General features: G+C 39.1%; 1 protein-coding gene across 10 annotated transcripts in view; it reads left to right on the plus strand.

Annotated features, from left to right (window-relative positions):
* Positions 1-12,091, plus strand: part of LOC135100426 (uncharacterized) — a 35,528-nt gene that overhangs the window by 4,812 nt on the left and 18,625 nt on the right. For 4 of the 10 annotated variants that reach the window (XM_064003281.1, XM_064003289.1, XM_064003290.1 and 1 more), the window contains 2 exons: positions 360-430; positions 1,145-1,272. In XM_064003281.1, the coding sequence (XP_063859351.1) occupies positions 424-430; positions 1,145-1,272 (135 nt within the window). In that variant the 5' untranslated portion in view covers positions 360-423. The other 6 variants (XM_064003282.1, XM_064003284.1, XM_064003286.1 and 3 more) reach the window with 6 other exon arrangements.

The following is a 12,091-nucleotide window of genomic DNA, read 5'->3' on the forward strand; positions in this document are numbered from 1 at the left end:
GAAGCATTAGAGGGTACGTGATGGGTATAGCTTGGATAACTGAGAGGTAAGGGCGTTAGCATTTGTATGAGAGGTTTATCTCTTCGTTAAGGAGAGGAGGCACTGTGACTCTTGTTTTGGATTGATGCATGTTTTGAGTATCTATAAAGGAGGTTTACTAATCCTTCTTGGTGTCACATCACGGGTCGATCTAAAACAATTCATAGTCGTAAGATGAGGAAAATGTGTTAATTGGTGTACAATTAATTATTAATGAACCATGGGCGGAAGGTACGTATTAGGTTACGTATATATGCATCTTTTAATTACAAAGCTAGAGTGTAGGTGACAACAGCAACTTTATTCGTTTATTGTTTCAGGAAGGAGGCGACAGATACGTAGAAAAGTATTGTGAAAAGGGGCGCTCGTCGCTTCCGGGACTTAATGAACCGTAGGTGACGGCGAGGGTGACGGGCACTAAAGCTTAGATTAATTAATATACAGTGAAGTATGTTACATGCTTACTGCTCATTAATTAACTCGAGGACTGGGGGACACTTCTCATCATAAAAGTGTGCTATGAGGTGAGGCTAGTGAGCAGTAGGCACATGACTGTAGTGTGTAATTCACGAAGGCCTGACCACGAGCGGACCACCATCCGTTATCCTTGCACTCCTCTCAGTGCGAACTCAGAGCTCATTATTACCGATCATTGATTCGGTAAGACTGTGACAACCACCCCATCCCCCTGGTCAGGCTAGACAATAACTGCCCTGCTTGTCAGTAGAAAAACTTCCCAGCAACCAGACCCCAGTGGGGGTTCGAATCAATGTCAGTCATTGCGGCCAACACAGACTCAGCCCCTTTACAACTGACCCACGAGACAGTGTGTGTGTGTGTGCCAATAACAAATTAGCGGTATCTTGAATTAGTCTAATTAATTCAATTCCAGTGTATTCTTTCTCTGGTTGATAACGAGTTCGTACTCATACTTTACTTGTGTAGGTGTTAGTCTTTCAACGTCTCTTCACAGACTTGATTTTTCAGTGCTGAATCTATTATATTATCAACTCTATGTCATTGCCATAAATTTCTAGTCTATGTGCTCTCTCTCTCTCTCTCTCTCTGTCTCTCTCTCTTCTCTCTCTCTCTCTCCTCTCCACAGACTATGCCGACCTAAAGACATGTGAGGATATGAAGCCAGAAATCGATAAGACTTTGACAGAACTCCGACACTACATTGGTGAGAGAAACCTCCCTAACGACAGCGATTTGCTTGGCATCTTTGGAAGGGTGAGTGATTCTGCTGATGACAATAGCATGATAATTGCGCTTCTGAACGTGGGAGTTCAAGGTATGTGACATCTAGGAAATGCTCACCATTCACTTTACATATGAATTAGGTTTCACTACACTTTTTAACTCTCTGACTGTTATGGCTCCTCATCTAGTTTAATAAATTCTCTTGTGGATTGATATCCTGTCTTTTTTTTTTTTCGATCCATTTAGGTAAGGTGCATATGACAAAAGTCTATCTATCTACCTACTTATCTGCCTATCTATCTACGAGTATATAATATGCAGTAGGGTACGTGACAATGAACATGATTCATTCTAATGTAGCGTTCATCATGGCAAATGTGAGTTATGGCGACTAAAGAACCTTTGGAAAAAAAAATCTTTCGTTACAGGGAAAGAGAAAATAATACAAAAAATTCCATTTTTTTTTTGAAAAAAAAAAATCAAAATGAGCACAATTTGAGATAACAACAAATATATACAGTACCCTCCCGAGCTTAGCACATTGTCCTAAATTCTTACCATCCCGAGTTTCGCACATTATCACCCCCGAGTTTCGCGCTGCTTTGACAAGTATCTGTTACATTTATCTGCTGTCAGCATCACATGTATACATATAGTATACATATAGTAAACGTCGGAGCTCTCTCTCTCTCTCTCTCTCTCTCTCTCTCTCTCTCTCTGTGTGTGTGTGTGTGTGTGTGTGTGTGTGAAAGTAAGAACATTTTTAAGGGTTGCTAAATTGGATGGGACAAATTGAGAATGAAAATGGAATTACGTATATGAGGGTGAGAAACGATGAAGCAAAAATGACATGAAATTAATTAGAGAGAGAGAGAGAGAGAGAGAGAGAGAGAGAGAGAGAGAGAGATTTCACTCCCTTGTCCCTGATCTCAGACAGATAACAGGGAGAGGAGGTGACACGGAGAGAGGTTTGAGACATGATGAAAGAAGGTAGAGGAAAGGAAAAAGGGAAGGGACAGGCGCCGGATAGGTGAGTAGCGGCTCGCACAGCTGATGAGTTAATCGTGAATTTTAGTTTCTTATTCTGATGAAATTTTATTAAAATTTCAGTGCTCGCATGAATGGTAAGTTTGTCTTACCAGTTTTGGCTCGTTATTCCCATTAAATATTTATTAAAATTCCAGTGTTCGCACTAGTGGCAAGTTTGTTATGCCAGTTTTGGTTCATTATTCCGATTAAATATTGATTAAAATTTTAGTGCTCTATTACAGTTGTACGTTATAATGACCGTGCATTGGCGCGTACCCTACTGTATTGATATTTAAAACCAGTTCCTAAGAACTTCTACAGTGCACCAGACATCCTTCGCACAAACTGGGGAAACATGAAAATTTACTGGATTGATTATAATCTCAACTAACCCAGATAAGTTAAATTTACTGATGCACAGGCAGGTTAGGCAAATGTTCCTTTAACAAAGCTAGCAATTTTCCCACCATTTGTCACCACAAACCTCCCGATTTTTTTTTTTTTTTTTTTTTAGGTGTACTGGTCAAGGCCAGCAAAAATTAAGACTTTTTTTTTATTAAGGCGTCAGTCCCCATACAAAGGTAAAAAAAAAATGAAAATTTGAAATATCTTGAAACCTCCCCCTTGAAAAAAAAAAAAAAAATCAGGTCATAAGGAGGAAATATAGAAGCATGCAGGGAGTTTCAGAGTTAACCAGGAAAAGGGATAAATTATTGAAAATACTAGTTAACTTTTGCATTAGAGAGAAAGTAGAAAGTCATGTGCAGTGAGACCGCGGGGAAAGAAGAGGCATGCAGTTTGCAAGATCAGAAGAGCAATTAGCGTGAAAACAGCGATAGAAGATAGTAAAGGATGAGGGAGAAACTGAAGATAGTCATTTAGAGAAGAGTTGATAAGACGAAATGTGAAGCATACTCCATACATAGAAGAATAAGGTTCCTATACAATGTTAGCAGCTGGGGGGAGTGGAAAAAAAAAAGAAAAAATGGCAGAGACGATTCAGAACGCCTAACTTCAAAGAAAAAGTCTTAGCTAGACATGAGATGTATAGTTTCCAGTTTAATTTATTAGTGAAGGACAGACCAAGGATGCTCAATGTAGAAGAGGAGGGGCAGTTGAGTATCACTGAAAAAGAGGGGATGGATGTTTATGTTGAGTTGATAGGTAGAGGAATTGAGTTTTTAGGCAATAAACATTACTATGTTCTGCCCCAATCAGAAATTTTAAAGAGATCAGAAGTCAGGCATTCTTTGGCTTCCCTGCATGAACTGTTGAATTCCTAAAGGACTGAACATATATGAGAAGATGTGGAAAGGTGCAGGGTAGTATCATCAGCGTAGGAGTGGATAGGACAAGATCATTCAACATGATCTACCACAGCAGCAATAGAATGGTCAGAAAGAAAACTTGAGATGAAGTTACAGAGAGAAGGATAGAAACCATAGGAGAATAATTTGGAAATCAAAGCTTTGTGCCAGACTCTATCAAATGTTTTTGATATGTCTAAGGTAACAGTGAAAATTTCACCAAAAATCCTGGCCAGAAAAGATAACCAAAACTCAGTAAGGAAAACCAGATCACTAGTAGATTGGCCACAACAAAACCCATAATCAGATATGAGATTGTGAAATGTCTAAGAATCTTTCTGTTGAGGATAGATAAAAAAAAAAAAACTTCAGAGAGATTGGAATTGTTGTTCCAACAGGGTTTCAATGATGATGGGTACTGATTTCAATTTAAATATAAAAATTCACCCTAATGAGTGGATGAGTCAATGAGGATCTGAGTTGATTCACACTTCTGAAACAAAACTGTTATCAATCTACTTGATATACTAGGAATCAGAAGCTATTAGAGTTACACTCCTAGGCACTAGTGTTGATGTGGGGTCCCCAGCTGGCTGGGCCATGTCTGGCAGGTCTGAGTTGCCAGTTGTATATTTCTGTTGCAGTGTTACCAGGGCAGGTGAGGATATTTCTCTCTCTCTCTCTCTCTCTCTCTCTCTCTCTCTCTCTCTCTCTCTCTCTCTCTCTCTCTCTCTCTCTCTCTCTCTCTCTCTCTCTCTCTCTCTCTCTCTCTCTCTCTCTCTCTCTCTCTCTCTCTCTCTCTCTCTCTCTCTCTCTCTCTCTCTCTCTCTCTCTCTCTCTCTCTCTCCAGATAGATACTGTATATGATCACTTTTATGTTGCTAGATGTGCATAGTCTGGATTTACCTAGTTGTATTTACCTAGTTGTGTTTTACAGGAAAAGAGCCATGCTCGTGCTGTCCTGTCTTCATATCTGTAAGCATCCAGCTTAACTTTAAATTCATGAATATTTGTTGCTTGTACCACTGTTTCATCTAAGTTGTTCCATATCTATTTGGGAAACCATATTTCTTGACATCTCCTCTACTTGCTGTTTTCTTCAATTTCACTCCATGTCCTCTTGTATCTCTTGAGTCCCACACAAATAAGTCTTCTTTAGTCATCTTGATCCTTACCCTTTAAGGCTCTGTATATAGCAATCAGATCTCCTCTTTCTCTTCTCTCTTGTAATGATGGAAGCTTCAATCTCCTTAATCTTTCTTCATAGGTTAAATCTCTCAAACTTGGTACCAATTCGGTTGCAGCTCTTTGGATCCATTCTATTTTCCTTATTTCCTTTTTATTATGGGGTGACCAAACAATTGTGGCATATTCCAGTTTTGGTCGAATGACATATTCCATCAACTTTTTCATCATCTGTTCATCCATGTAAGCAAATGCCCCTTTCATTTTCTTAGTAACTCATAAGTTTCCCCAACTATTTTGTTTACATGTTTTTCTGATGATAAATTATCACTTATTGTAATTCCCAAGTCTTTTTCTTCTTTGGTTTTCTTAATTTCCACTTCTCCCATGGTGTAGGAACTTGTCAATCTTCTTTTGCTTTTTCCTAATTCCATCACCTTGCATTTTTTTGCATTGAATTCCATTTCCCATTTCTTACTCCATTTATATATCTTATTTAGATCTTTCTGTAATATTTCACAATCCATATTGCTTTCCACTCTTTTCAACAATTTTGTATCATCTGCAAACAAACATATAACTGTCAACCTCATCTACCATATTGTTGACATACACCAGAAACATTACGGGGGCTAAGACTGTCCTCTGTGGTACTCCACTTGTAACTCTACACCATTCTGATTTTTCTCCCTTTATTACTGTTCTCATTTCTCTATCCCTCAAGAAGTCTGTAATCCAATTCAGTGTGTTTCCTTGCAAACCCCTTATATTTTGAATTTTCCATAGCAGTCTCTGGTGTAGTACCTTATCAAATGATTTTTTTAGGTCTAAATAAACACAGTCTGCCCAGACTCTTGAATTATATCAATTGCTCTACTATAAAAGCTCACTAAATTCATGACACAAGATCTTCCACTTCTGAAACCAAATTGTATGTCAGTCAATGTATGTGTTTCTTCTAAATATTCCAGCCATCTGTTTTTAACTATTTTTTTCCACTATTTTTGTCACCACACTTGTTAGGGACACTGGTCTGTAATTCAATGGATCTTCTTTATTACCTCCTTTAAAAATGGGCACAATATTGGCTCTCTTCCAGTCTAGAGGAATTTTTCCTTCCTTAAAAGAACATACTATGGTATTGTGTATACCTTCTGCCAGTTGTTCACAACATTCCTTAAGTATCCAGTTGGACACTCCATCTGGTCCCTGAGCCTTACTTACATCCAAATCTTTCATAATCTTCTTAATTTCACTTATGTCCACCTGTATCTCTCTCATCACATTGTCTCTGTGCCATGCTCTTTCTCCTTCAAATTTGCTTTCTTTGGTAAATACTAACTGGAAGCACTTGTTCATTAATTCCACTTGCAATCGTGTATCTTCGTATGTAATGTCATCTTTCGTTAATTTATCTACTGTTTGCCTGTTTTTCATCTTCCCATTCATATATCTGAAGAATAACTTCGGCTCATCTTTGCATTTGTTAACTATATTTTTCTCATAATTCCTTTCTTCATCTCTCAGGATTCTGATATATTCGTTTCTTACCTTCTTGAAATCTTCCCATTTCTCACTTCCTCCTTTTTCTTCATCTATTCCATGCTGCTTCTTTTCCTTTTCTTGCTGTTATACATCTCATATTAAACCAGTCTTTTTTTCTTTTTCTTTGTTTTTCTTTGTTTTGATCTTCGGTACATATCTGCTGACCCCTTCATTATAAATTTCCATGAATGTGTCCCACTTTTCCTGCGTACTACTTGCCGTGAACAGTTGTTTCCATTTAGCCTCTGCAAAATATTTCCTCAACCTGATAAAATCTGCTTTCCTGTAAATATATCTCCCATTCTTGTAAATTTCATTCCTATTTTCTATTGGACCATTGTTTATACTGAATTCAATTAACAGATGGTCACTTTTATCTAGTGGGCACTGATAATTTACTCCTTCAATGATGTCCATTTCCTTTGTAAACACCAAGTCTAGCCTTGATGCCTCTTCATTACCCCCAAATCTTGTATTTTCTCCAATCCACGGGGTCATAGTATTTATCATTATTAAATTTAGAAGCATATATCCCCATGACTCTTCTCCCCCGTCCATGGTCCACTCTTCCCAGCGTACCTCCTTGCAATTAAAGTCACTCATAAGTGTTATATTATTTCTCTCTGCCAGTATTCTCTACAAACAGTTACTAATATCTATTAACAATAATTTATAATCATCTTGTGTCCATGCATTCGTCTTTGGGGGTACATAAGCCACTGCAAAATCTCTTCTCCCTTCTCCTTTCCTTTTTGTTTGAATTCTAATTACTTCTGCCATCCCTTCTCCTATTTCAACCTCTTCCACTGTTATACTCTTCTTTGTAGGTAACATGACTCCTCCCCTTTCTTATTATTTCTGCTTTATCCACACATTATAATTACTATTACCAATTCTTATATTTTCTGTTGTCTCATTTAGTTTAATTTCAGTAATATCCATGATGTCGGGCTGCTTTTTCTTAATATAATTATTCAGTTTTTCCGATGTTGATATTAAACCACTGTCCACTGTCCACTTTATTTTTTCCATACATTATTTACATTTTCTATTCTTTTTTTTTTTGCCTGATACCACTTCCTGAGCCTCTCGTCTTTTACCTTCCAATAGAACTTTTTTTTCTCTTCCTCTGTTCTGTTCTCATTTTTTGGCTTTGCTTCTTTTATTAGATCGCTTACCTTGAGTCTCTCTTCCTCATTCATGTCCCTCTTTATCCAAACTTTCTTGTATTGCTCTGTTTTGTCCAGTTTTCACACATTTGATATCACTTCCATAGCTGTTGTGTGCCCTAAATTTTACTTTCAGTGGTCATTCTCCTCCTTCTATATACTTCCCCAGTCTATGCACTTCCTCAATTTCATTTATCCAGTCCTCCCCTTTTCTCTGTATATTTATTACAACGTCCTCTGCTACTTTTTTTTTGTTATCTTTCCCTTTTGTATCTTACTGGCTCTGTTTCCTCTTTTAATCCATATATAACAATACATTTCTTTTTGTCCACTGTGTCCCTTACCTTTGATTTCTTCTGTTTGATCACTTTCATAATTTCCTTACTTAAATCTGTCTTTTCCTTCTTTCGCACTTCTATGATTTCTGTAAAGTTAACTTTTTCTTCCTCTTTTTCCTTCCTCCAGATTTGATGTTCACTTTTCATCCCTGTCATTTCATTTTCCTGTTTTTTAACAATATTACTGTTTTCCTTCAATTTTGTTTTTAGACCAGCGCATAGTGTTTTCAATTCTTTCTTTTCCTCTTCCATGTCATGTTGTTTGTTTTCTAATTTTTTCACTCTTTCAATGAGGTCACTGATCATCCCTTCCATCAAAACCACTTTCCTTCCTTGCATTTTATCATGTAGTTCATTATCTTCCTTCCTCAAATCCTGGGAATGGTGACCCCGTTGGCAACATTCCACTCCCACCTATGGCATCCACCTTGCTGTAGCTTTCACTCATTTTATTACATCTGTTATTACTTAAATTTTCCCTTATCTTTTTTTTTATTTCTGGAGACAGTACAACTCTACTTGAGCACAGCTCCTACCTGGGAACACATTCTAGGCTCCTAGTGGTGGCCGTGGTCAAATAAAATCTTTCTCTGCTGGAGCTTGGATCGCTGCTTGTTTACTCTACAACAATGTGTGTGTGTGTGTGTGTGTGTGTGTGTGTGTGTGTGTGTGTTTATCTAGGAAGGACACTGGCCAAGGACAACAAAAATCCAATGAAATAAAAGGCCCACTGAGATGATGGTCCCCTAATAGGGTCCAAAGCAGTAGTCAAAAATTGAAGGATAAGTGTCTTGAAACCTCCCTCTTGAAGGAGTTCAAGCCATAGGAAGGTGGAAATACAGAAGCAGACAGGGAGTTAGAGTGTACTTGAGAAAGGGATGAATGATTGAGAATACTGGTTAACTCTTGCATTAGAGAGGTGGACAGAATAGCAGTGAGAGAAAAAAAAAGACATGCATTGAGGCTGCAGGAGGAGGGGAGGCATGCAGTTACCAAGATCAGAAGAGCAGTTAGCACGAAAATAACGGTAGGAGATAGCAAGAGATGCAACATTACGGTGATGAGAAAGAGGCCGAAGGCAGTCAGAGGAGAGGAGTTGATGAGATGAAAAACTTTTGATTCCACCTTGTCTAGAAGAGTGGTGTGAGTGGAACCCTCATAAACAAGTGAAGCATATTCCATACATGGATAGATAAGGCCCCTGTACAGAGTTAGCAGCTAGAAGGGTGAGAAAACTGGCAGGGACATCTCAGAACACCCAACTCCATAGAAACTGTTTTAGCAAGAGATGAGATGTGAAGTTTCCAGTTTAGATTATAAGTAAAGGACAGACCAAGGATGTTCAGTGTAGAAGAGGGGGGACAGTCATTTAAGAAGAAGGGATAGTTGTCTGGAAGGTTGTATTGAGTGGATAGATGGAGGAATTGAGTTTTTGAGGCATTGAACAATACTAAGTTTGCTCAGCCCCAGTCAGAAATTTTAGAGAGATCAGAAGTCAGGCATTCTGTGGCTTCCCTGCATGAACAGTTTACTTCCCGAAGGGTTGGATGTCTACAAAAAAAACCTGGAAAAGTGCAGGGTGGTATCATCAGCACAGGAATGGATAGGACAAGAAGTTTGGTTTAGAAGATCATTGATGAATAATAGGAAGAGAGTGAGTGACAGGACAAAACCCTGAGGAACACCACTGTTAATAGATTCAGGGGAAGAACTGTGACCATTTACCACACCAACAATAGAACAGTCAGAAAAGAAACTTGAGATGAAGTTACAGAGAGAAGAATAGAAGCCATAAGAGGATAGTTTGAAAATCAAACCTTTGTGACAGACTCTATCAAAAGTTGACAGCAACAATAGAACAGTCAGAAAAGAAACTTGAGATGAAGTTACAGAGAGAAGAATAGAAGCCATAAGATGATAAGAGGGTAGTTTGAAAATCAAACCTTAGTGACAGACTCTATCAAACCCTTTTGATATGTCTAAGGCAAGAGCAAAAGTCCACCAAAATCTCTAAAAGAGGATGACCAAGACTCAGTAAGGAAAGCCAGAAGATCACCAGTAGAGGAGCCTTGATGGAACCCATACTGGCAATCAAATAAAAGTTGTGAAGTGATAGATGTTTAAGAATCTTCCTGTTGAGGATAGATTAAAAACTTTAGATAGGCATGAAATTAAAGCAATAGGATGGTAGTTTGAGGAATTAGAATCGTCACCCTTTTTAGGAACAGGCTGAATGTAGGCAAACTTCCAGCAAGAAGGAAAGGTAGATGTTGAAAGACAGAGTTGAAAGAGTTTGATTAGGCAAGGTACAAACACAGAGGTGCAGTTTCAGAGAACAATAGGAGGGACCCCATCACGTCCATAAGCTTTCAGAAGGTTTAGGCCAGTGAGGGCATGGAAATCATCACTGCAAAGAATTTTAATAGGTAGCATGAAGTAGTCAGTGGGTGGAGTAGAGAGTAACAATCCCTGAATTATCCAAGATAGAGTTTTTAGCAAAGGTCTGAGCAAACAGTTCAGCTTTAGAGATGGATGTGATAGCAATGGTGCCATCTGGTTGAAATAAAGGAGGGAAAGAAGAAGAAGCAAAGTTATTGGAGATGTTTTTTTGGCTAGGTACCAGAAATCAGTTCAGCTTTAGAGATGGATGTGATAGCAATGGTGCCATCTGGTTGAAATAAAGGAGGGAAAGAAGAAGAAGCAAAGTTATTGGAGATGTTTTTTTGGCTAGGTACCAGAAATCAGGAGGGGAGTTAGATCTTGAAAGATTTTGACACCTTCTATTAATGAAGGAGTTTTTGGCTAGTTGTAGAACAGACATGGCATGGTTCCAGGCAGAAATATAAAGCACATGAGATTCTGGTTATGGAAGGCTCAAATACCTTTTGTAGGCCACCTCTCTATCATGTATAGCATGAGAGCAGGCTGGAAGGTTTGGAAGGTTTAGGTCAAGAAAAAGAGTGAGGAATGTATGCTTCCATGCCAGACAATATCACCTCTGTTATGCAGTTGGCATACAGAGATGTGTCTCTAACATGGAAGCAGTAGTCATTCGAAGGAAAATCAGCATAATACCTCCTCAGGTCCCCCCAACTAGCAGAGGCAAAATGCCACAGGCACCTCTGCTTTGGAGGATCCTGAGGAGGGATTGGAGTGATAGGACAAAATACAGATAAGAGATCGTTATAAGAGGAGCCCAACAGAGAAGATAGGGTAACAGCATAAGCAGGTCAAGAATGTTGGGCGTATTTCCAAGACAATGAGGAATATGAGTAGGATGTTGCACCAATTGCTCTAGGTCATGGAGGATAGCAAAGTCAAAAGCTACTTCACCAGGATGGTCAGCGAAGGGAGAGAAAAGCCAAAACTGGTGGTGAACATTGAAGTGTCCAAGAATGGAGATCTCCACAAAAGGGAAGAGTCAGAATGTGCTCCACTTTAGAAGTTAAGCAGTCAAAGAATTTCTTATAGTCAGAGGAGTTAGGTGAGAGGTATACAGTACAGATAAATTTAGTTTGAGAGTGAATCTGTAGTTGTAGCCATATAGTGGAAAACCCGGAAGATTCAAGACCATGGGCACGAGAGCAGGTTAAGTCACTGCGCACATAGACGCAGCATCCAGCTTTGGATTGAAAGTGAGGATAAAGAAAGTAGGAGGGAACAGAAAAGGGGCTACTGTCAGTTGCCTCAGACACCTGTGTTGCAGTGTGGAAAAGAAGATGAAGTTTAGTAGAGGAGAGGTAGTATTCTACAGACTGAAAAGTAGATCTAAGACTATGAATGTTGTAGAAGTTAATGAAGAAAAAGTTGAGGGGGGTGTCAAGATACTTAGGGTCAATACCAGAAGAGCAGTCTGACCTGGGGACATTTGTGGTTCCTTCCCTAAATGGGGACTCCAAGACTGGTGAAGGAGTCACCATGATAATTTTGAATTTTGAGTGAAGGGTACATGTGTAATTAGGTGCTTGTAGTTTTGTGTGAAAAGTTGTCTTTAAAGGGCAGGCTGTGACTGCCTCCTTGTGTTGTGAGACACAAAGGGAAATGTTCAGTGAGGTCACAGCTGGGTTTAATGATAAGTTCACAGCACCCCCTGATCCAGGGCTTCAGACCTCACAGTGTGTGTGTGTGTGTGTGTGTGTGTGTGTGCGTGCGTGCGTGCGTGCGTGCGTGCGTGCGTGCGTGCGTGCGTGCGTGTGTGTGTAGCCTTGCCTGACCTGGTAACACTGCAATGAAAATACACATCTGGCAATTCTGACCTGCCAAATGCTGCCCAGCC

Source organism: Scylla paramamosain, chromosome 5 (assembly GCF_035594125.1).
Source record: "Scylla paramamosain isolate STU-SP2022 chromosome 5, ASM3559412v1, whole genome shotgun sequence".
Classification (NCBI taxonomy): Eukaryota; Metazoa; Arthropoda; class Malacostraca; order Decapoda; family Portunidae; genus Scylla; species Scylla paramamosain.